General features: G+C 42.0%; 1 protein-coding gene across 6 annotated transcripts in view; it reads left to right on the top strand.

Moving 5' to 3' along the window:
• SLC45A4 (solute carrier family 45 member 4) overlaps nucleotides 1-25,668 on the top strand; it is a 65,626-nt gene that overhangs the window by 26,490 nt on the left and 13,468 nt on the right. For 5 of the 6 annotated variants that reach the window (XM_042868637.1, XM_042868636.1, XM_042868633.1 and 2 more), the window contains exons 2-3: nucleotides 2,440-3,057; nucleotides 23,727-23,915. In XM_042868637.1, coding sequence (XP_042724571.1) covers nucleotides 2,814-3,057; nucleotides 23,727-23,915 — 433 coding nt within the window. In that variant the 5' untranslated portion in view covers nucleotides 2,440-2,813. Of the gene's footprint in view, nucleotides 1-2,439; nucleotides 3,058-13,655; nucleotides 13,841-23,726; nucleotides 23,916-25,668 lie in introns of those variants that run through there. The other variant, XM_042868638.1, reaches the window with a different exon arrangement.

The following is a 25,668-nucleotide window of genomic DNA, read 5'->3' as shown; positions in this document are numbered from 1 at the left end:
ATCCCTTATTCCTGTCTTTTAAATTACTGATCAGTCCCCATCATCTTCCACTTTGGGCATGACTTCATCAGTCATTGAACAGCCTTAACAGCCTTGCTCAAATGGCCCAAACCTCACCTCTGTTTCTTTCTGCTGCCTCTTTCCCCTTTGCCATGAGAAATGCTCCCAGCCAGTTCTGCTTGTGTATTCAGGCTGCCCCACTGCATTGTAAAACGTTCTGCCTTTCTATCCATGCTTCTGCTATCTTGTAACTACCTACTAAATGACGTACGTAGAGGAATTAAGTCAAATCCCTCATTGCAGTGACACGAGGAGAAACCGAGCATGAGAAAAAGCAATAATCTTTAAACCCATGTAGTGCAGAAGTGTTATTTGTGACCCTTAGTCCACAATACCATGCGCGTGTACTGAAAGATTTCTGAGTAGGAAAACCCGATATGTAATCTTACTAATTCTACTGAAGGTAATTTTGCCTCAGTCTGCCAGCAATTAAATATTTTATTACTGTAATTAAAATAATCACTCCTACTCTGGAACCTGTGCTCTGCTGGGTTTTTTAACCCAAAACCTGTGTTACAAGCATGTGCGTTCTGCTGGTTTTTTTCCCCTAATTTAATTTTAATTCCTATTTATGTTAAACTAAAATAGCTATTCAAGGAGTGCGCTGGGACCTCGTATACTGAAGTAAGGTAAAAGAATCCCGTCCCTTCCTGATGCAGCTTCAACACAATGCTAATGATGGAAGGTGGAAAGAGGTGTAATGGCTTTAAGGTCAGGCAAGGTTCAGGGTGGCTATGGGGAAAAAAATTCTTTTTCAGAAAGAGCAGTGAGGTATTGGAGCAGGTTGAGCAGGGATGTGGTGGAGTCACCGTCCCTGGCAGCTTTCAAGAAGGGATAAATATGGCACTGTGGGACGTGGTCAGTGGGCACGGTGGGGATGGGTTGATGGTTGGGCTAAGTGATCTTTGTGTTTTTTTCCCAACCTTAATGATTCTGTTCTGTGAAATGAACTCTACCATATGCAAATCCAAGGTGATGAGAAGGAAGTGCTTCAGAGAAACCAAGGAGCTTATGAAGAGCTTGACCGATTACTTGTCTGGGCCTTGATTTAGTAACCCTAGGCAGTGCATCTCAACTCCTTTTAGTACAGAATGAGTGAAGAAATGCTTTCTTGAGACCTGTATGTAGTGAACTGTTTATTGCGAATGGGTTAAAACGCTTGAGAATTAAACCTTGCCCTATAACATGTGTTCAGTAATTTATTTTAACTTCTCTCACATGATTTGACTAGCTCAGAAGGAAATTCTAGGCTTACGTTGTTATTGCGGTCATTAGATCTCAAAATTTAAGTAATTTGGGGTAACTTGGGAGGGGAAAAACCCAGACTAAAAAAAAAAAGCTGTTGGGTGGATGAACAAATTACGTACACAGAATCCTCTGGGGTACAGCTCTGAGGTAGGTATCAGCAGGAAGGAGCTCCTGAGATGCTCCTTTGCTACGCTTCCAGTAGATGGTGTGTTTGTAGGGTCACGGTAACAAGAGCTGCTGATGTCTCCACTTTCTTCAGTCTCTATTTTACATTCTCTGCCCAATGGTCTGGTTTATGCTAGAGCACACAAAGATTTGTCAGCTGGTTGGAATATATTTCAGAAATAATGTACAGTGGCATATTTTGTACCATTCTACTCGTAAAACTCTCCTTCCTTAGAGTATGAAGGTTTGCTCAGATCTTGTGTGCAGAAAGATGTGTATACTGTGGATATCACTTCATTGAAATTTTGAATATTTTAAATACTAATCTTTCAAATTATATTCCTAACAGCTTATTTCTGCTCGTGTTTGCTTGAGGAATATCATTCTGGTCTCAATTTGCACAGTGATATGCTTCTCTATCAGTGCAGTTGACTTTCTAGTATTAATAAGGTCATGGGAGCTATGGGATCTTAGGTGCAAGGTAGCTGGCAACTTCCAAAAGACTGAACACAAGTCTGCGTGGCTAGGGAGCAAGTGGCAATCTATGAATCATCTTCCTGGCATAGGAGTCATCTTCCTGGCTTAGTACTGGAATATCCTATGCTGATTCCGAAATGGAACCTGCCTTAATTTCCCAGAGTTTGTTAGCCCTGTGCTGGATGTTGTGAGGGTCTCAGGCAAACGTGATATGCTTGTTATATATTTATGTATGTACACTGATATATATATTCCTCTGTGGCTTTGTGCAGGACCACACAGGAGTACAGTTAGGCATCATTTAAACATGAAGAACAATGGCATTTCAATGGAAAGTTCAGGGGTAGGAGGGACCGTGGAATGAAAGCCCCTACACGAGGCAAGGACAATGGAAAGCATGAAGCAGGAAATAGGGTATATGGTAAAGGGGGGGCACAATATCCTGAGAAAATACTATTGAAATTTTTAAATGCTTGCTTTTTGTTGCAGATTAATCAGCCACTCGATGGGGATTAACAGTGGAGCACCTCTTTGTGTCGCCTTTCCACCTCTCTGTAGCAAGAATAACAACTTCAGCACTTCTTCAATAATAATTATGAAACTGGTATTAACTGAATGGCAATTATGGATTTTTAACTCTAACTCACAGTAAACCAGCAAGCCATATGTTGAAATTCCTACCAAATAGCTTTCCATTCTTTATGTCTCGTATCTACACAAGAAGTTGCAAGATACTTGTTTGTACAAGAGGAATATAAGCATTACTTGCCTGAGGAACAGAAGGTGAAAGAGAAGACACCCTAACTTGTTTGTGGAGTTATGGTAGTATTATTTATATAGATATAACATATATATATATTTTTATGGTAATGAAAATGGCTCCCCAGAATGCTGACTCGGAATCTATGCAAGTTCAAGATCTACCTGTGGCACAGCTTCAGAAACCAGAAAACAAGGAGAATGAAAGTAGAGAGGAGACCATTAGTGAAGGATCCATAGACCGGATACCGATACGCCTGTGGGTGATGCATGGTGCAGTAATGTTTGGCAGGGAATTTTGTTATGCCATGGAGACAGCTTTGGTAACGCCTGTATTGTTACAAATTGGTAAGTAATTCTCATTTTTTGTTAATATTTTAGACACCATTTCTCAGTGAAATCAGAAGGAAGTGTGATCCAGTAGCTGCAGAATAAAAAGGGTTTTGTTTTTCATCCTTGGCTGTGCTACGGATCCAGTATGTGACCATGTTCAAGTGGGGAGGAGTTCTGTCTGCATTTGTCTTCTTTAATATTGCTTCTCACTGTAAACACTTAACCTGATCTGAATTCATATCTAAAACTCTTTATTAAAAGATAGGCATCCTCAAAACTAGCAGCATTAGACTATAAAAGACTTCAGTGAAGCTGTTTTTGATTTATGGAGAAATGCCTCAGGTTATAATGCTTCAGAATAACTGCTTACATGATTTTGCTTTTCTGAGTTCTAACCAAGTGCTATATTTCTTTTAAACTACTGGTGAGTCTTGTTTTATCTGGTTAGTGTCCATAGTTTGATCAAACAAACAAATATTAATAAAACATGACGTGAATAGCTTGAGGGAAAAAAAGAGAAAGAGAAATCGGAATAGGAGTAGATAGTGTTAGATTTTGTGGTGAGTACTGTAGTTAGATTGCCAATAAACTGTTTCCAGTATCCATAGTACCTTATCAAATCTAGGAAATCGTGTTCTCTGTCAGATATCAGAAAATATTACATGAGTGTTAATGGAAGCACTGCACGGAGCATGTGAATAAGTTGATGTGTTTACATTGTGTAGAAGTATGTACAATATATGAATACTGTTTGTTTGCTTTGGCTTACACATGCAGTTGTTCCTTTACCATGCTCACTTGTAGGCAACGAGAAGCACCCAGCCACGTCTCTAAAATGTTCACTGAACAGCATTTACAACATTGTTTTAAAAATTCAAGGTCAGCTTTTGAAATGAAACATTTCATATGATAAAAAAAGTATATATGAGATAAAATGTGTGAGCATGCCAATGCACATGTTCCTTCCTGCACTCTTCTTGCAGTTAAAAATGTACTTTCACATGAAATTACTAGTGGATTTATTTTAGATCAGCAGATGAGTCAATAACCGATGCAGACAGAGCTGTGAGAGATCCTGGTGGGTTGCTGCTCCAAGATTTCCTGGAAACTTTCATTCCTGGAGCTCATGTGCCCCTCTTTTGATCTCTCAATGATAATGGGAATGGATTATATGTGTTTTCTAAATAGAGGCTTTCTAATTGACTTGACTTGCTGAACAAAACATGTATTATCTTCATCTAAGAAAGCTCATAATGTCTGTAAGGTATTTTGGTTTTAGATAAGTCCAAATTCAGATGTCTAAGCTACTTGAGTTGTATTAGGAGCTTTGATTCAATTACTGTCAACCATGCATGCAAAGTACTTGTGTCATGCTTAGCGTGGAGAAGACCCCACTTCTGTAAGTGACCTATACTTTTTGCTTGCTTTCTTGTTTGTGCTGGCACTTGGATGTTTAAAATGTATAGCTGGCTAAGTTGACTTTACCTTACCAATGATTAAGGTCAGACAGTATAAACAAACCATCCTTTTGATTACTGATCACTCGCTAGTTTACATTTCTTTTGTGAGCTCTTCTAGCAAATCTGTTTCCTCCAGATAATTGGAAAAATATCTCTTCCCTTCCTTCCCTAACCCCAGTGATCAAAATAAAGCTGGGATTTGGGGGAAGGGAAAGCAAGAATAGAGCACTTGTTTCTAGAAAAGCTGGCAAAACGACAGAAGACCGCAGGGATGCAGTGACGATGTTCACTGCTGCGTAGAGCTGAAATGGAGGTAGCTGGTTACAGGTGTTAGATTTTGGGTTCTCTGGCTCACATTCCCCTTCAGCAGAGGAATAAATAACATTGGCTGCACTGAAGGGTTAAGCTGTTCATGGGTGACTTTATATACCTGTTTTGTAATTACCTCTTACACGGTTCAGTTTACTTTTATCAACCTCAACATCTGTCTGCTTTGTGATCTGGTAAATCATAGAATGAATCATTGAATGGCCTCAGTTGAACAGAATCTCAAAGATCATCTGGTTTCAACCCCCCTGCTACAGGCAGGGTCACCAACCACCAGACCAGGCTGGTGCCCAGAGCCACATCCAGCCTGGCCTTGAATGCATCCAGCGATGGGGCATCCACAACCTCCCTGAGCAACAACATTCACTTGTTTTCAGTGTGAGGTTAGTATGGCTTGAGAAACTTTCTGAGAAGTGGCAAATGGAGAAGTGACTCAGCTGGCAAACTTCACACATGGTAAACTGAACAACCAGAAGTCTTTGGGAGTGTGCAAGACAGACTCCTCCTTTCAGATGTACATTAATTATTAGGAATTAAGTTTTCTGGTTTGAACTTGTGTTCCACACCTCAAATAGACTTTCTGGTAGCTGAAATCATAGAATCATTCAAGTTGGAGAAGACCACTAAACTTACCTAACCGAACCATCAGCCCATCACCCACTTCCCACATCCCGCAGTGCCACATCTACGCGTTTGATGAACGCTTCCAGGGACGGTGACTCCATCTCCTCCTTGAGGAGCAGCCTGTTCGAGGCTTGTCTGCTCTGAGGAGAAACTTCTAGTATCCAGCACACACCTTCCAAGTTATGCTCCGGCAGGTCAACGACCTGTTGTTGTGTAAGCCAGACTCCAGCAGCTGTAGGAGGTGTCCCTTGAGGTCCTTCCTTTCCAATTCAGTGGTTAGGTTGTAAATGTGTTTCAATTTCCAGAAGTTCTGAATTTGTAACAGAAGAGCTCCAGGCAGCAGTGGGAGCTGGTTGAGTCAGAGGATGCTGTAAATTAGAGAGGTCTGGAAGTCCTTGAATGCTGTACACCCACCAAAATGCCTTCAAGGATTGTAATCCTTGTCTTTATTGCCGTGTTCAGATTGATGCTACGTTGCGTTCTCAGAAGTGCAACTACAGCTTGTTAACAGTTTTGCCATAAAAGGGTTTTAGTAGCTTGGCAACAAGAGCAAGCCAGACACATCACAATTTATTCTAACTTGTTCGTTGACTTCTTACTGTCTGCAGCAGAGGAATTCAAAATTAAGAAGATAACTTGCTTAGAATACTTTGGAGAACATAAATATGCCAAATATGAGACCTAGCAAGCTGAGTTCAGATGAAACAGTATTAGTTGGTACTTCTGTAAAAGTAGAAAGATTTCTCTAGAAATCTTCATCAACCTTTATTTGGAGGCTCATTCAGTCAGCAGTTCCTCTCACCCATTGTGAAAACTATGCGAGAAAATAAAATGTCACACACTCTGGTGTGTGTACGTGTCACTTCAGGGTTTTAGAGAAGCTGGATGATTTCGTGCTACTATTTAGGATGCTCTGTACATTAACACTGACATCCCAACTGCTGGTTGCTTCCTCTGTCTCATCTCAACCATGTTATAAATTACATACGAGCATGAGGAAACCTTTGTCTTCCGAAACATCTGGTACATAATACTGCTTATCAGCCAGAGGAGTTAAAATCCTGCTATTGTTTATGAATGGCAGTGTATTTTCTTCCATCGTTAATCTTGGCTTCGAGGGATTCAATCTCTGAACCTCCTTCCAGTTCATAATAGGTCGTGGAAAATTTGGGTGCCAAACCGTTTTGGAAATGATTTTGTATAGTAATTTCTGTGAATGAAAGTGAGGAGAAACTAATGACCAATGTGGCTTAACCTTGGAGAAATGCAGCTTATTAAAGAAACTTGTGCAATGAAATCAGGACGCAGAAGGTGAGATCTGTGACCGTTTCATTAAGGCTGCAGGACAGAAATCTGTGGCTTGTGGTGGCTTCTGCTTTCAGAAGAAATTCCTATGTGACAAATGAGCGGTGGTAGCTGTGAACACAAAGCTTCACATTTTGTGTTTAATACGATGAAAGCTTTGCCAAACCTTTGCTATTGCTTCAAAGGCTCTTTCCAATGCTAGCATTACCCTATAAATAGTTAATAGGCAGAGAAATGACTGTCAGCACCAAAACTGTTCCTCATTCCCCTGCGTAAATTATTAAGTACATTACATGAGCACATTTAGAAAGAAACAGTGTGCATTTACTGAAGGAAAAGCACGAGCAGTTTGTGTCCTGCTTACCTTTACAGTGTCATTAAGTTTACTGTAAAAAGTCTTTCATTGCTATGTTTTAACCTAAGGTGTGCATCGAATATGTGATATTGTAGAAACTGACTGAAATGTATCAGGTCTGAGAAGCAAGAATGGCTTTTTTTTAATGTATTTTGTATTGGAGTGCCTGTCTGTGATGGCATTATTCTGTTATGCTGGGAGATTTAATGGGCTCTTGTAATGAATGTTAGCTGATCTAGCATTAAATGTTGAGGGTTTTGGTTTTAAGCTTAACCCTGAGCATGTGTCATTTAGGGCAATAACACAAAGGAATAGTATTCCTGGAAACTGAGTATTGCAGTGCTAGTTAATAGATACTAATATAAAGAAAGGCTGAGCTCAGCAGAGCAGAGTACAAAACGTGGCTCATTTCATTTGGAAAAGAAACTATTTATGTCATTGTGTGCTCTCAAAGTGACAGAAGGCTGTCATTACTGCTGTCTCAAATGTGGGATAGCTGTTTTGGGGCTTGAACTGTCAGTCCTTGGCTACATTTTTTTCTCAACTGTTGTGACTAATTGCATTATCTTACACTGAAAATTCCTACAGCCTAAAGCTTAAGACTGTGCTTCCAGGGTCTTGAAATGTAGTTCATGTGAAATTGCCAGTATGGAAAAAGCGTGTCTGAGAGGTAACAGAAACTGCTGATCCTGAGAAATCTCAACGTGGTCGCTGGGAAGTCATTACCCCAGAAAGATTTAATGTTACGGGGTGAACTTTCATTACGAAGGAGTCAGTCTCCCAGTTGCAATTCAGCATTGGTACCTGTCGGAGAGGAATGAGTGTAGGTAAAGAGGAGATTATGGAGGCAGAGTTAGAATCAAGCGTGAAATGTTAACGATAAGCTGGCCTTTAGGTACGTTTCTTCAAAGGAATTAAAGTATCAGTTGCTGACTCAATTCTGTGTGGAAGGAGATTGTCTCCCAAGGCTGAGCCTGAGATCAAAGGCAATCTCAAAACCTTAAAGATCTGGTGGGGGAGATGGAAACAAAGGGATGGATGAGCTTTTAGAGGCTGCCTATCATTCAAGCGAAAAAACCTTGCAGATGGACGAGCTTCTTCAACAGAAAAGCTGTTAATTTCAGCTCAGCTCACTGTCACCTTTATTCCTCATCTCTGTCCCAGGATGCTGAGAGTGAATTGCAGATCTGTATTCCTCCTTGAAGCTGACCCATGCTGAGGAGGAGGGCTGTTACACAGCTGACCTGTGGACAACAACTGAACTACAGTGGCTCCAGAGAACCTGAATTAGTAAATTCTTAATTGAACACACGCTTTAGCCTTGGTAGCTTTGAAGATTCTGTCCTTAAGGTCATGTGAAGTTGGAATTCAGATTTCAAATGGTGGAATGTATGAAACTGCGATATTGTGCCTTCGAGACAAGTGCTGATTGCCCTATAAAACCTCTCCACCCATCGTTTTTTAGTTATTGACTAACTTTGTGTCTACTAAAGAGTTGTGTAATACTAATTTTACTGTCTGTCTTCCTAACCAAAAGCAGGTCAATGAGACTTTCATATCATACATCGTGTTTCTCTTGCATAAAACACCTTCTGACCTTAAGTTTACACCAGCAGCAGTTTTTGAAAGTGCAGCCTTTTGTAAGAGGTTTGGGTAAGGATTTATTTAAGGCATTAAAAGAAGGTGCTGTGCAATTCTCCAGGGTTTTGAAAGATAGAGGCAGGGGCATGGGCTTTGATTTCCTATCAATGCAAATGCCAAGTAGTTTGTAGGTTGTGCAGTAGCTGTTACTTATGGAGCTTTTATTTTATGTATATGTGTATATAAATAAAACTGTCCTTTTATTGTTTTCTCTTAAAGTGACACCAAATCTGTCCTTCAGAGGCACAAGTCTACCTAAAACCAGCCATACTTCGGCACTGTTTTCTCCCATTCTGAGTCTTAAGTGAAAGTCCCCGATCTTCTGTGGGAACATTAAAACAGAACTGGCTTATTTTTATTCCTTGCATAGAGTGTTTGCAGTGAAAATTCTGCATAAGAACACCTTGAACCTTCTCGTTTTCCTTTTGAAAGCTTTTGTAATCTGAAGGCAATGTGAGTAACAATGTATCAGAGGAAACACTGACATCTGAGAGCTGTGGACAGAGAGAAAAATCACAATGTGCAAGACAAAGCAAATTGTGTGACAATGCACACTGTCAGCACTTGTGAGGGGATGAAAATTTAAAAGCAGTTCTTAATTTTGTTGCCATTTATGTTCTTCAAAGCCTTTATTTTTCTGCAGAGATTGACACTTCAGTCTGTGATGTGTGGGAAGAGCTCAAGGCCTCCAGAAATAATCATCCCCCTAAGAAGGGAATGAATATCTCTTTTCTTCTGTAGCTGCTTCTATCTAATAGTAAATCCTTCGTGTTCAGCATGCTGCCTTCTCTTTACCTTCATTAGCCAAGGTTTAGGAGAGGTCAGGCTTTTTGAAGAGATGTGGGAGAATCCTTTGACATCTATTGTGTCTTTTACTGAGAGTGGAAACAGATCTCCTGTTTCTGTGCATAGAGCAACAAGGATGGGAGATGAGAAGCTGGGGCAGATTCAGGTCTTGTGAGCATGTGCTAAAGTCCAGTGGCTTCAAACATGACCCTTTATGAACCTTTCTTCATAATCTGCCTCCAACCCACGTGTGATGGCAGCCAAATTGGCCAAATCTCTCAGCTTTTAGTACTCGTATCTAAACAGACCTCAGGACAGCACGGTGCCAGGTGAAGCTTCAAATACACGTACAGTGCACACAGAACTTCCCGTACTGTCTGAAAAGAATTTGACCCTCACCTATGACTTAGAGGTAACTCTGTAGTGATAACAGCGTAGTGATAACAGATGCAACACCATAGTGCTTCCTTCCTCTTTATTACCAAGTAATTGCGGGCGAGGCAGTTTTCCAATTGCCTTTTCCTTACTGTAGAAAGAAACCTTTCAACTTTTAGGATGAGTTCTGATGATAGAGACCTGTAAATGCAGAACTGAAATTTGTGCGCTTGGCTGTGCCAGGTCTCTGAGGGTTTTCTATTGAACGTGGATTGTGAATCAAGTTATGAAAAGGGAGAAAAAGTACTCCTTAATGAACAAGAGTCTTTACTTTTCAAGGAAATAAAATTAAGGCCACTTCTGAAATGAAAAGAATGTCAACAGGCTGCTGCCAAATCACGTAATGCTTTAATAAAGCTTGCTTCAAGAGGATTGTCAAAGCTGCAACCCCTTAAGCTCAGTTCTCCTCTGAGTCTCCTGTGTGCTTGTTGCAATAGCATTTCTGCTGTGATGCACCCTCTGGGATTCTGTCTTAGTCATCCTCTTTTAACGAAACAACAGTTGAGAAGGTTTCAGATATGCTTCCTGCAGGCTATTTTGCAAGAAAGTAATGGAAAGGTTTTGAGCTGCTGATTCAGTCTGATGATAAAATTTAATACAAGTCTATTTAATTAAACATGGAAAAATCAGGTCGTAGATCTTATTTACATGGGTTTGGATACATCCCCAATAGCTCCTGTCACTCTCTGAACTCTTGAGTAGCAGTGGGTACAGGGCAGCACAGACGCATCTTTTTCCATAAATGCATAAACCAGGCAATGTCCTCTTAACATTTGGTGATCATCTGCTGGAGGTTTATGGTGGGGTTTTTGCAGGGTAGTAAATTCAGAGCATTACAACTGAATACGAGCTGCTTTTGTACAGAAATAAATTGGATCGAAAAGAGCTCATCAGACAAGAAAGCCTTACTTGCCCCCAATCAGAACAACCTGAAATTCTAAACTGGGGAAAAAAGAATAAGGTGAGGTCTTGTAAATGACTGTTACCACTGTAACGTGTCTCACCTGTCCTTACACACATCACATCTTCAGAGATATCTCTCATGTTGACCTCAAGGAGCCTTAAAATAAAGCTATTTCCCCATAGAAGTGCTGCTTCCAGCGCTGCAGTCAGAGAACACCAGTCAGTGTGGCTCTGCCCTCAGCACTGTCTTTGCCAAGTGTCCCATCGTGACGCAGTGCAATTTCTCCTAATGCGATGATAAATTTTGTGTGCCTTATGTTGAAATTACCTTAAACTTGGATTTCTGTCCCCCGGATCCTGATTTCTTAGTCTCTCCCACTCAAGCAATAAACAGAGCTGGATCGTTTTCTATGTGTTTTTTCATGTATAGACTGTTTAAAAACATGGATTTCCTCCTTTTATCAGTTGTCCTGCTCTGTCAACAATGGTTTTTCAATAATTCAGTCTATCAGAACTAAGCACCTGCCCTCAGGATAACCAGCAAATTCCCAGTGTATTCTGCTGGCTTTAAATGAGCTCTTGGTCTAGGGGTGTTTAATATCTCTTACAAATGTTTTGTCTGGATGCTTCTAGAAATTATTATTTTATTTTATTTTTTTGAGAGCAGAGATGGAGCTTTCACTCTTCACAGTTTATGTGGTTGGCTAAAAAATTAAGTTTAAATTGCATATTGTAAAATCAGTGCTAAACATTGACGCTCTAGGATAAACCTTCACGAATCTAAAGGCAGCAGAGTACCTCTGGTATTCAGATAAATGATTGTTTACAGGCATGGAGTAGTTGTAGTGGATACGGTTGCAGCATTCCCTGTGTTTTCTTTGCCTGATTTGGAGAGCTGGGAGTAAGCTCTCACCACGCCAGGCATTTTCTGGCAAGGAGGAGTCATTACAGGCATACCTGCTGTCTTACACGGGCTGCATCAGGTGACCTGAAAATGATTGTTTATCATACTGTGATGCAGATATGACAAATTATGTAGCGATGAGATGCCTCTGCAGCCTCAAAACATCTGATCTTGTCTTTTGTTCCAAGCTGTGGCACAAATGAAGAGCAGATGTACTCTTTCTTTCTCCCTTTCTTTATTTTCCCATGGAACTCAATGATGAAAGGTTGCTGCTTGTTGGAATTCAGTGTCTGTTTCTCTCCTCTGTAGTTCTGCCTATTTGGAATGATGCCATCTTGGTGGGTCCTCCTGTAACTCACGCATGGATTTCAGTGCCTATCTTTTGTAAGTTCAAACAGCAACACGAAGGTTACAGGCAGACTGATGTACAGCACAGCTGCTTTTCACAATGAGACAAATTTGCCTGGCTGTTTGGAAAAGAGTTCTGTGTTATCCGTACTGGGGCCTGATTTTCATCAATTGAGTATTTGGAAGGGAAGTGTTTGCTATCTTGTTGGGGTGCTCCATCAAGATATATATATAATTTATAATTTAGAGGACTTTGAAAGTACTGCGTCCAGGTCTGGGGCACCCAGTACAGGAAGGACGTGGAGCTCTTGGAGAGGGTCCAGAGGAGGGCAACTGAGATGATCAGTGGGCTGGAGCACCTCTCCTGTGAGGAAAGGTTGAGGGAACTGGGTATGTTTAGCTTGGAGAAGAGAAGGCTCTGGGGAGACCTCATTGTGGCCTTCCAGTGTTTGAAGGGAGTGAATAAACAGGAGGGGGAATGGTTGTTCATGAGGGTGGATAGTGATAGGACAAGGGGGAATGGTTTTAAACTGAGACAGGGGAGGTTTAGGTTGGATATTAGGAGGAAGTTTTTCACTCAGAGGGTGGTGACACACTGGAACAGGTTGCCCAAGGAGGCTGTGGGTGCCCCATCCCTGGAGGCATTCAATGCCAGGCTGGATGTGGCTCTGGGCAGCCTGGTCTGGTGGTTGGCGACCCTGCACATAGCAGGGGGTTGAAACCAGATGATCACTGTGGTCCTTTTCAGCCCAGGCCATTCTATGACTCTGAAATCAGCTATGCGTTTACGTCTCTCTGGAACACGTGTAGAACGTACTTCAGTTGCGTTAATGTTCAAGCCAAAACATGCAAGTTTATAGAAGGAGGTATTTCAGAAAGTTGGAGGCAGGCTGTATAAACACCAATGTCTCTTTTATCAGACCCCATAAATTTAATCTGTTGCTTTCGGCAGTACTTTAAAAGGCAGGCAGTTGGTGTGATGAGTAACCATAGAGGGGAGACCACTTTTGGGGGGCAGAAAAAGCCCTCAGTTGGTTAAAAAGCTTTATATGATAGTCCTGCTGTTAGCATTTGTATGTGTAGAGCTTGTTAAGACCCCTGGTGAAGGCTGTTTTCCTGGAGCAGGGATCTGAGCGAGTGAGGAACCAGGCTTCCAAACTGAAACGCGCAGTTCACTTGAAGCAAGTAGGCATAGCACTAACAGGATTTGTGTTTCACTCGATATAGCTACGTGAGGAATTAACCTCATTAAAGGCAACTGCATAGAGGAACGTCGTTCTCTTTAGGAGCTTAGTGTGGTTTATTTTCAGAATTCCTCCTTTTTTTTTCTTCTTAAACGCTCAATGAATAACAAACGAGGAGAATCGGTGCGTTAAACACCGATGTGTTTAATTCAGCACCAGCTTTAAAATAGCAAAGAACTGAACGGTGAGCAGTGTTACTGTGCTGTGCTGACCTTTTAGCTGGTAGGGCTGCCCAGTAGCACAGTTGTGACAGAAACGATCGCTGGCAGAGCGTTTATTCCCACCGCAAACAATCCAATAGTCCTAAAGGCTTTAGAAAGGGCAGAGGGTTGATTTTGCAGCATAAAAACAATTAGCAGTACCCTTTCAGTAAGGCTTTTATGGGGCTGCAGGCTTTTGGGGGAGCCTTTGAGAATTAAGAAGGGGAGAAAAGAGCTTCGGGGCTGCATGACATGAATGGCTCAAGGTAGGACCAGCCCACCTCCCTTCCCCTCTGAGCAGCCTGGGTATTTCCAGCTGGACAAATGTCTGCTAGAAATGAAGTTTGTGCAAGATACCTGTCACGTGTGTTAGTTATTACATTTGCTCTGCTTTAAGTCAGCTGGGGTAACTCAGGAGGAGCTGCCTGCCCTGTTTACTGACCCTCACAAGGACTATGCAAATGTGATCCCAGCTGAAATTTAGAGATCAACTGTCCAGTCAGTAATCCCTGGGTGCTCACATGGCATCTGCAGGGGCCCACAAGCCAAAAAGCACCGTCTTGAGTTGCTGTTTTTGTGTGATTTCCAAGCATGGTCAAACCTAAAAACTGAAGAAGCTGATTTCTGTCGATGTGCAAAGACAAGTTCCTTGTGTTTTACTCACACGTAGTGTGTTTACTACACCATGTAACCTGAGGCTGGAAATGAGCTGTTTCCTTTGCTGCTTGCAATGCAAGGACATGAATGGTGTGCTGATCATACTCTGCCTGTTGCCTGCTTCACAAAAATACTTTTTTTTTGCCTGCCCTCAGATCTGTTTGCCTTCCTTTCTCCTTGTTCCTGACCAAATGCTGTGCTGGGCTAAGTATGCACCAGTCACTTGTTTGGCAGTGTCAACTTGTTTCCAGTGTCAACTGGAACCTTTCTGGTTTTTCAGGATTTTGAGGGTTGGTTGGGTAGAATTGGATGCTTCAGGAATAAACTAATGCTTTCATGAATGAGAATTTAATATCTGGGTGATTCTTTCCATTCTAGTGTTTCCTTTGTGAGCATAATATTTTCAAATCCATAATGCTGTGCTGCGAGTCTCATAAAATTTGGGACATCCTGGCCATGCTCTCTACACTGCTGTGGCTTATTTTTGTTACTTAGGGCAGTGATCGTGGCCCCAGGCTGCTGGAGTTCAAGGAGCATTTGGGCATCACTCTCAGACACAGGGTTTGGATTTGGGGTAATGCTGTGTGGAGCCAGGAGCTGAACTCAGTGATCCTTGTGGGTATCTTCCAACTCTGGATGTTGTATGATGCTGTGATCGTTTTGATCATTGACCAGACTTCTTATAGGGTGGAAGAAGGTCACTCACTCCATTGAGGTTTGGCTTGACGTGAAGGAAAAATAGGTGTCAGCACTGCTTTTCGGTTAGGGTTTGGTACAGCTACGTAGTAGATGGCCATAACCCAGGGTATTAATGTGTTAATCACTGCAACAAAAGCTCCACTGTTGATAACAGGCTTATGAGTGGTTCTAAAAGATTTTATATTGTGTATCTTAAGTCTCTTGAGTTTGGGGATTTGAGCTGAAGTGCCTTTGTTTATAAATTTGCCAATATTGTTGAAGCTGTGATGAAAAACAATCGAGCTTGGGATAAACTGGGATGCAGTATATCTTCAGGCAACACATGTCATTGTAGCTGATGTCTAATCTTGCAGCGAACGGAGCGGCAAAGTGCTGCAGTGTTACGTAATGCACAGAGAAGTGGGGCATCACGTACAGCTCATGCATTTTAATTACGGCCCATAAAGGAGAGGAAGGATTACTGTGGCACAACAATTAATTGATTGCTGCATTCATATATGGGTTTGCATACATCTCTGTTATACCTTTGGACCTGCTCTTCAATGGAGGTTTAATGGGAATTGCTTTTATTACTGCTGGTTAAGCATGCTGGAAGTTGCTAGGCTTTTAATCTGTATTCCATTTCAGCTCGTTTAGCGCTGTGATGCAAATTCATTGTTGGTGTCCAAGTGATAGATTTCTGAATACTGGTTATTCTGAGGAAGACATGATAACAAGTTTCCTAAGAGCCAACGAAGATGGCCCAGGTAATCCAGAAAACCCCAATGAATTGGTTTCAGCAATGGGTTTTTAGTATAATAAGGTCAACAACAGTAATTGATTCTTTGGTCTTTCTCTGAGCATATCATACGTCTGGCCTTTCATTCCTTGTCTTCAGGAGTAGCTAACACTGTCAGCTGTGTCTTGATTATGTTGGTTAAGAAAGTAGAAAGTTGGATTGTTACAAGGGTAGCAAGCTGGAAGTAATCTTTTACCTGAATTACTACAGGTTTACAAACTTACAAATCAATAGAGCTTGTAAAGCTTTACTTGGCAGCCCTTATAACCATGCTGAAAGAAAACCATATTTTCCTGACTGCAGTTCAGTGCACGTGTTCTTTCTCTGATGCTTCAGAGCTCAGCTTTTCTCAGGATTTTGCTTCCCCTCTCCCCCTTTCGCACATACCTTTGGCTCACTTCTCTTAACATATGCTTCTCTTTCCTGACACAGCACTGTAAAACTTTGCTGTAAAATAGAAATTGTCAGAGAAGTCATATAAACCTTTCTGCAACTTTGGCAGAATGGCTGCTGAGCCTAATGAAACACTGCTGACTCCCACAGTTGCCAAGTAAGAGATGGGGAGGACCAGTTGTAGGAGGCTGAGAAGCAGTAATTGAACTGAGAAAGGAAATTGGAAAACTGGATGATGAAATCCTCTAAGAAGCCTGTCACTTGTTTCCTTAATCCCATCCTTCAGGTCTGTCATTTGACCCAACATACTTGCTGCTTGCAGACTGTTGCATGGGTAATACCAAAAGCTGTAACAAAAGGCAAAATAGCTTGGTCAGGAGGGATATTACTCTTCTAGTTAAAAACATTCCAGGACTGTACGTGAAGCCACACAGTGATGCTTTGTACTGAAGCTACTGGAGAGCAAGAGCATCATTTTGTTGCCAGTTGGGCTGCTCAAACTGTTCTTTGGAAGTGGATGGCTCTTCTTCTCATCGTAGGCATGGCATGCAGCCAGTGGTATCAAGCAGGGCCTGCTGTCATCAGTGCCACATTTTCAGAAGTGGTTTCTGCTGTCAAAGCACGATTTGTTTGCATCCTAAGGAGACTAAGGGGACTTAAGATTTGAAGTCAAGGTTTTAAGAAAATGCTGTGTGCTTTTCCAGCATCTCTGAAGTGATTTGATCCTTCTAATATTTCTATTAATTATTTATTCACTTATCTCTATGTAGATCCATGGATCCTTTTGTCTATAGCCTCATCCTTTTGACACAGAGCAACTAAAGAAGCAATGCAGGTGCATTTTAAAAGCATGAAACTAATCTTTTGGATATCACAGTGGTGAAGGCAGTGGGAGAAGAATGCAGACATCTCTCCAGCCCTCTCTCTTTGCTCCTCAAATTTTTCCAGATGCGTTGAGGGCAGGCTGCAGGCTGTCCCTTTTGCTGATAGCTTTGGAGATCATTTTCTGTGTTTTGCTGTTGGAGATGAGGCCCTCAAACTACTGCGTTTTTATGTCCTCATAACATCCCTTCAATTATTTGTTCTCATGCTTGTCACTCCCTTCAAAGCTAATATCTCCATCCAAACAGTGGCGACGTGCTTTATCCATCCGCTCTCCTGGCCCACAGCTGATTCAAGCCCAGCAGACAGTTGTATCTTCACGGCCATGCTGAGCAGTGCAGTGAGCCCAGCCATCGTGCAGACATCCCTGCTGACAGGAGCTAAGCTGGAGGGGAAGGAGAGGATGGACTGCTTGCAACTGGGTGACAGTGTGCTCCAGAAAAGTATGTTCAGAATGCGGAGAGCACGTACTCCTGCCTGTAAGATGTATGTAACGTGCTGACAACTTGTGAATGTTGCCAGCTAAGCAGAAAGGCTCATATTTGACAGGCGCAAAAGGAAATTCAGGATGTAAATTTTACCAGTGGAAAGACTTAAGCCACAGTTATGCTATTGCTCTATTTTATGGTCTGTTTATGGCAATGGGTCACTTCTGAGACCCTGAGCAAATACGAGATGCCTGAAGACTTGGTAGGCACTCAGGGAGAAAGCGAACAGCAATTAAAAACCTCAGGGTAACAGCGTTGTTCTGAGTCTTCCCACCTGCATGCTTGCAGTTGCAGTGAGCCCTGTGATCACAGTATACTGTAATATCAGAGATGCAAACTGGAGAGGTTCTCGCTTCCCATATGACATCAGGCTGTGATTTCCAGTAGTACTTGAAAGCAGTTCCTTCTTAAAAGCTCATGCTCCCGTGTTGGGAAACTGTTCATTGTAGCAGTGGGCACCAGGAGAAACGGCTGCTTTTTCATAACTCTTCCCTGTTGCTTGGCTTTTTTTCAGTCCAGAAGCCAGAAGGTTTCTCATAGGAGTTGCAACCTCAATATGAGTGCTTGCTGCTCAGCAGTGGAGCGTTGAGACCACCAGTCAACATGTATTGCTTTGAATTGCTTTTTTGTCAGCGCTGAGCCCCGTGAAGCTGTGAGCCATTTCAAGTCTTAAACCCAAGGCAAATAGCAAGAAGCAAAAAGATTTGTGATTAGATCCAGTTGTGATAGCTCTGTGTTGTAAATATTTAGAGAGCAGACATCTGGATGCAGTTCTGAAATGGTTGCAGCCTCATTCTGAAATCCCTACTCCTCATACAGAGACCCCAGTACTGAAAGTTCACACTGTCTTCTGCATTTCTTGGGTTGGAACTAGATGATCTTTGAGGTCCCTTCCAACCCAAGCCATCCTGTGATTCTTTTGTACCCAATTGGTGAGCAGATACTGAGGTTCTCCCATTGTCACAGCTTTCTGATTACTCATTTTACTTGCTAATCCTTTAAAAATAAGGTCTACGTTTCAAACAGATCAATGTAAAAATATTTTTAGCAACATGTGGTGTTTTATACAGAAATGAAACAGCAGAATAAAAAGTATTTGCAAGGCATGACAGCTTCTTGTGCGAGCTCAGAAATTTGTATGGTGTTTACTTTAAATGTACAAACAAGTCTCTAGGTGATGATTTCTGACGAATGAAAATAGGCACTTAGCATCCTACTCCCATATCAGATCTTATTGTTAAACTTATAAAGAACTATTTTTCCCCCAATAGAACTTATCAAAAAGAGGTTTTGAATAGAAACTGCTGTATGGGAGTTAATCTTTCTTCCATGTAACTCGTGACCTCACGCAGCCCTTAGACTGATGGTGACACAGTGAGCATTTCCTGTGAACCGTGAGCAGTGCTGGTCCCACTATTGTTGGGCACTTTTTTGTCTGGGAAAAAACAAACCCTTATTTACTAGAAGCCAGTGTCCTGTTTGTTTGTAGCTGGCTGGGAAATGCCATATTACAAGGGTCTCAGTGGCAGTCAGCGCTGCTAACAGAAGCTGTTGTTGTGTTTTGCTCTTTTTCTCACTGATTTGTATGGGACTTCTGCGTCTGACTTGTGACCTGCTCTGCATTCAGTTCATGGCACACAAATATTAACCTTGTTTATCCAGTATGTTTTTCTTTCTCAGTGTTTCCTCTGATTTGCCATCAACAGAACACTAAATGATAATGCTCCAGCTACTATTCCTCACTTTTTCCCCCAAGTTGATGCACAGCAGTAGCTCTGTTGGAGCTACCATCCGACCAGGCAAGCACACTGGTGGAAAATGAAGGCTATGCTTTTATTTTCTCTTCAGTTGGTAATGGGATGCAGCTGCTTTGTCCTTCCAGTCCGCATGTGAGTCTCAGCAGCCTCCACTAACAGTGTTTGTTACACAATATTGCTCTTGGCCATCCAAAATCAGTCCCAGCCTAGTTACAGCCTGTTCCAGGTGAGCACAGCAGCTCTCAGAGGTTGGGGCAGTTTACATTCCTCTGTAAGAGGCTGTGGCAAGGCAGACATTTGGATGCCAAGCTCACGCTGCAGAGCTGCCATAAAATCATAAAGTCCAAACTGCCATCCATGCATCTATTCTGCACATCAGAGGCTGGATGCTACGGGGCTGCTGGCCTGGCACCTCATCTTAGCCAAGTTTATTTTAAGCAAGTGCTGCATCTAAGCCCTTGCCACTAGAAGGGGACATTGGAAGGAAGTCCTTGGTGTCAAAATATTCCCTTTATCTATTCGTTTCTGCTCATCGTCATCTTGTCCTGGCCTGGATGCCTTCTAAGTGTCTTCATACTGTAAAATACTGTATTCAGTGGTTGTGTAGCTAAAGCATGGCAGCATACATACACAGAGAAAGGAACCATTAGGATTAGATTGAAGCACTGGGGTTGGATTTCTCCTTCCCCGTAGAACTTTCTCCTTTATATCAAAATGTGTAGCACTAAAACAACCCAACTCTTGAAATGATGCAAGTCCTGTAGTCTGTTGATATGAAGCATGAGTATTTTGAAGAATATCTACAGGGTACATCTTGAAGTCTCACCTGATGGAACAGTGTGGCTCTGTGCCTTGGGAAGCTCTTTCCTGGAAGCCCCATGGCAGAAAATGGCTGTGAGCTTTACAGAAGCCTGGTTTCCCAGCAAACATCAGAGCAGATGACTAAGTCTGTATGGAGAGAGTAGGCTCTTCATGGCATGGAACATAATTCAGGCTTCTGCTTGATACAGACCAGAGGTTGGATTCACTGGGTAGGCTACATCTTATCAATAGCATGTCTCAGCTTTGATAGATAGCTACCCAAAGCTCTCTCCTGTGTCACTTGAAAGTTATTCCTTTCCTCTTTATTTGGAGGAGCACTGAAAGCTCCTCCAGGGTGGAATTTTAGGAATTCTTCTATTTTTCTTGGCATGGGGCTATTCTTGTACAGATTGTTATCTTGGCCTCTTTTTCTTAAAGATGCATATTTTGGCAGCTAAAGTTCAATAAACAAATGCGAAATGGTTTGTCTAAAGAAGGATCTCCAAATTTTACATACATGGTTAAGTATCCTTTTTTCCATAAAAGCTACTATACATCCCTAGCTCTATTTTGAAATCACTGAGATTCCTATCTTTTGCAAGCCATTTTCAATGCAAATATTTGGATTTAAGCTTTGATTTATTGTACATGATGGGAAGATCACCCTTTTCAATCAGTGGAAATAAAACCTTCTCAAGTAAGCACTTCAGTCTCTCTCCTCTGACTCATACAGGGAAAGATAAGACTAAATGTAACAGAGGTTGAGTAGAAGCCCTTTTTTCCTTTCGTTTACTGATCTGTAACATCAAACCAGAATGCAGGCCTTAACCTGCTTTTGAGTTATTACACGTAAAGTTACTTTGAAAGTACTGAAGTCAAAGTAATGCTAGCAGTAAAAATCACTGTGTTTTTTTAATAATCTCAGGACATCTTTATGCCAGCTGGTTAATTGTGTCTATAAAGCATGCCAAAAGGACCTCTTTCCAATTTAGAAATGTGCAGTTTTTATGGTTTGTAAATAGGTTTTAATTTGATGCAGAAGTAATTGTTTCAGATAGATTAAGGTAATGATTCAAGAACTCTTTTTTTGCTAAGATTTCCATCTAGCAGAGAAGTGCCACCGTGGTCTGGATACAAAGTGTGGCAGCAAGGACTGAGGGACAGTCATAGGAGCAAAGAATCATTTGTGTTGGAAAGGACCTTGAAAGGCCAGCTAGTCCAACTCCCCTGCAATGCACAGGGACACCTACAGCTCCATCAGGTGCTCACAGTCCCATCCAGCCTGACTCCGACTGCCTCCAGGGATGGGGGTTCCTCCATGTCTCTGGGCATCCTGTGCCAGTGCTTCACAACAAACTGTACAAGCCCCTGTGCCCACAGATGCTCACTCCTGTTACAGCTCCCTGCTGTACTAGCATTCCTTTTTGTTACAGCTTACAGCCTGCATTAAAACAGGAATAGGTCTTCCTTCTCAAAGCCTTTTGGCTAAGTTAGTTGTCTCAATGGCTGTTGGAATATTAAAAAAAAGAAGCCTCTTGATTGCATCCATTTTCTTACATTGGCGTTTGCTTCCAGTTGGTTAAACACAGTGTGTGGACTTCTTTAAAACAGACTTGCTGCAGTGAGTTGTCACCACAGAATAGAAACCTCTGATGCGTAACTGCCTCTGAAAAGGATGGCCCTGCAGAAGCAAAAGGGGAAGAGTGTTTATGCATTGATGTGCCTTCCATGTCCTGCAAAAAAAACCATCCACCTTAAGTATATCATAACCTGCTCAGCATTTAGTTTTACATGCCTTGAGCCACGTGCCTCCACTTTGCTACAGTTAATTTTCTTTGGAGCAAGCCAGCTTCTGTATGCCAGTGCAGATGTGCATAAGTGGCAGCATCCAGGAGCAGGTGAGGTACCAGTTAAGCACACAGACCCTGATCCTACTTGTGCTTTTGGGAAGGCTGTTGAGCTCAGTGAGGTTGAAGATGTTAAAATCACAGAGAGTGGGAGGTTTCCTCTGCATTTCTCTTTGGATTGCTGACTTGTACCTGTGATTAGGAGAGCACTTGTAAAAGAAGCTCAGTGGTGGAACTGCAGTCAGGATCTGGAGGAACAGTGCAAGAACCATGGCTCATAGCTGAGGTGCTCCAGTCCTTTCATCATCTTTCTGTCCCTCCATTGCTCTCTCTCTGATATGTGCGTGTTCCTCTTGAACTGGGGGTGCAGAACTGGACACAGCAGGTGCAGCCTCACCAACACTGAGTAGAGGGAAAGGATTCCTTCCCTTGGCCTGCTAGTGATACTTTGCACTATACTTTGCCTGATGTGACCAAGGTGCTGCCTGTACCAACACAGATTGTATTTCTTAGAGACCTAAAACCTGCTGCAGAAGAAGACAAGCTGTGTGGTAACTGTCCTGTGCAGGATTGGCCTCAGGTGCAGCCTCCAGCTGCCTTCAGACAGGGTTGGCAGTCAAATCATATGCTTTCTTCATTCCCCATGGGAAAGGCAGGGTGCTGAAGGGTATGTTTGGTCTAAAAGCATATGCCAGGCAGGCTTGGAACATGCAGATCTCTCCCCATAACTCGGTGCCCATCAAGGCAGCATTACTTGTTAGCTTGTGTGTAAGCCAAAGCTGAGTTAAATCATGTAGACTTTGGCCTTAGAATGGATTTTGAATCCAGATGGTTTTTTTTTTATGGTAGCTTACAGGAAGAAAAAAAAAGAGAGAGAGAAAAAAAAAAAAATTATTTTATTATTTTCCTGTAATATAATTACTGTTATCACTACAGCCTTGGCAAAATCTGATTTATCTTATGGAAAGTCAGCATCACTGGTCGGGATTTGATGACACTTTAAATAACAGGTGATTAGCCTTCCAGATTTACAGCCTAGGCTGTTCTGGGCAGGGATTGGTATAATCCTGCCTGCTAAGGGATGGCTCAGCACACTGAATGCAGAGCACGAGGTGCAGGTTGATCTCACCAGCAAAGGTTGCACGCTACTGCACTCACAGCATCCAGCTCTGAATAATGTATGGTTTTCCTCTATAGGGCACAGACACCGAGCTTTTCAGCCCTGGCATCGCTTGGATTGCCAGCAACTGATTGTTTTGTTTGTAGTGCTTTGCTAAAGAGCCTGTCAGAGGGGTTACATGGCCTGTGCTGATAAACTGAGATGGGAACAGATGTCAGAGGACCACAGCGCGGCTCTTCTGGACCAGCCTGCCATCTGCAGGCCACTGCTTGCCGTGGTGGAGCGTGCAGAGCAGCGCTTTGGGGTCTTCTCTTCTTACCAGTCAGATGCTGTCCATCATCCTCAGCCCGTTAAGTCTTTAATAACTCGGTTACAAGGGATGGTCTTGGATGTTCAGTACCACTGTGATGTTCAGCTGCTGTTGAAGTTCAGCAAAAAAGTGATTTTTTTGGAGGGTAGTAATTATTGTAGATTAGTGATTACACTGTTAGGTCACTCTTTATTGTGATTTGAGTAGCTTAAATATATTATTGTTGAATTAAAGGTATGTAATACACGACCTGTGCTTTTCCCGTTGATAAGAAATGTAAACTGAGTTGTTTGTTGGGAACAAAACATAAGTGAATGAACGATCAGTTCACAATTTTCAAAGGTATGATAAAATTCCCTGTGTAAAGTAAAACGTTTGGTGCATGCCACATAACTTTAATCCTTTTTGTCTTTGTTGTAGGTCTTCCTGAACAGTACTACAGCCTCACTTGGTTCCTTAGCCCAATCCTGGGCTTGATCTTCACTCCACTTATAGGTTCAGCTAGTGACCGCTGCACGCTGAGCTGGGGCCGCCGGCGGCCTTTCATCCTTGCTCTCTGCATCGGTGTCCTCTTTGGAGTTGCACTTTTCCTTAATGGCTCCGTTATAGGTAAATGACGAGGAAATCATCTGCATATATCACCTGGTAGCATATCTGCATTCAGATTTTTCTGTAAGAAGTGAATATTACAACCAGCAGCTGAATCACCATACTGTGTTCTGTAACAATCTTTGCAACGCTGCACTTGAGCTATCCATTTTAAATGCTTTTTACTTTCACTCAGAAGCTACAGTGCTGTGCTGAGTGTAGTGAGTATTGTGCAGTCGTAGCTGTGACTGTTAACACGGCTTTATTCATACAATGGTTGCCAGCATAATGTTTGCAGTCGCTGAGACGAATTTCGTTGATCCTTGACATGGGAAAATTGTAGCAACCTGTTCACAGGGAAACGTTTCCTGTTGTGATCCGTTTTCCCTTTAATGCATATCTGACAACACATCCTGTTTCCAGCATTATTTCAAAAATTATCTTTTCACTTTTTCTTGTGCTTTTCTTAGATCCGGTATTGAAAAAGTCCAGAACACAGTTAATATTTGTTTATCAAAAACTATGTGGGAAAATAATTTTTCCAGAGCCCCCATCAAAGCTGGTAAAAATAGTTTTTCCGTGAGCAGGGTTTACTACAGAGCTTAATCTACAATCTAAGACTCTTTGTAAATATAGTGTAAGAGAGGTGACAGCAAGTACCTTTGGGGAAATGTTTACATCATGATGCAAATGAAAGGAACTTAGCACCTAATAATATCCTCTTGGCTCTCTGCTTTTGGGAAAGCTACAGCTCTATTGTGAAGAGGTTGTACTAATTGAGGAAATGAGGGGAACATTACCTTAGCTCAGCATGTTAGTTTTCAAAGCCAGGTTGGGATGACATACAATGGCTTTCAATTTCTTTTGCTGTGGACAAACTGATGAGCTAAATTCACCCAAGCAATAAGTATTAATTATTTGAATTGTGGTCATTAGTTGTACTTTGGCACTGTGTCTCCAAAATTTGCTCCTCCTCTAGATGTGCACATAATAATAGACTGCAGCCCTATTACAAGATTGAAATTACATTCATAGAATCATTTAGGTAGGAAAAGTCCTCCAAGGTCATCAAGTCCAGCCATTATAATTGACAAGGAGCTCTTATTTCCACACCTCGGTTTCAAGTATTCTAGTGCTATTTTTGTGCAATAAAATTTCTTCAAAGAAGGGAGCCTGGAGCAAACTCAGCTGGAATGAGGGCCATTCTGTGGTCTTCTACAGCCTGTTCCATACTGGAAGATAAAGACTTGATGCTGGCATTCAACTCTTACCAGCCACCTAGTCTTTTATCGAGAGCAGCTTCATAATGAAACAATGTTAGCCTAACTGTAATGGTGGCCTGTATCACTTTTCAGAGAAAAAAAGGCAGTGAATACTGTACACCTCCCAGGAATACAGCTACGTGTAGACAGCCCGTGCTAGTTCTCTCTACTGCCCTGTTGAGATTTGCAACAAATTGAAAGCACTGACACTGCTGGTGTTTCCTGCTGTAACTTTCAACCCAGTGTGGAACACAAAGAGACTTCTGTAGCATTCCAAGAACATGAGGCAATGAGGATGAGGTGTGCAGGAATCACAGCAGTTGAGATTTAGGTGGTTTTGGATGGCTTAGCCAGTTCATCTTTTTCCACCGTCATTTTCATCAGTTGCCAGACTGATAAAATCATTACTGTATGTGGAACAGCTAAATCCTTCTGATTCAAGTATTCATGCTTTTGCCCATGATTAGTTTCATGAAAAATTCTCCAGCAGTGTAGTACTGCTGCCTTTCTGA

The sequence above is a fragment of the Lagopus leucura genome, unplaced genomic scaffold (assembly GCF_019238085.1).
Source record: "Lagopus leucura isolate 7727_CA_CO unplaced genomic scaffold, USGS_WTPT01 Super-Scaffold_100002, whole genome shotgun sequence".
NCBI lineage: Eukaryota > Metazoa > Chordata > Aves > Galliformes > Phasianidae > Lagopus > Lagopus leucura.
The sequence above is the reverse complement of the archived record's forward strand: the minus strand, read 5'-3'. Positions and strand labels throughout refer to the sequence as shown.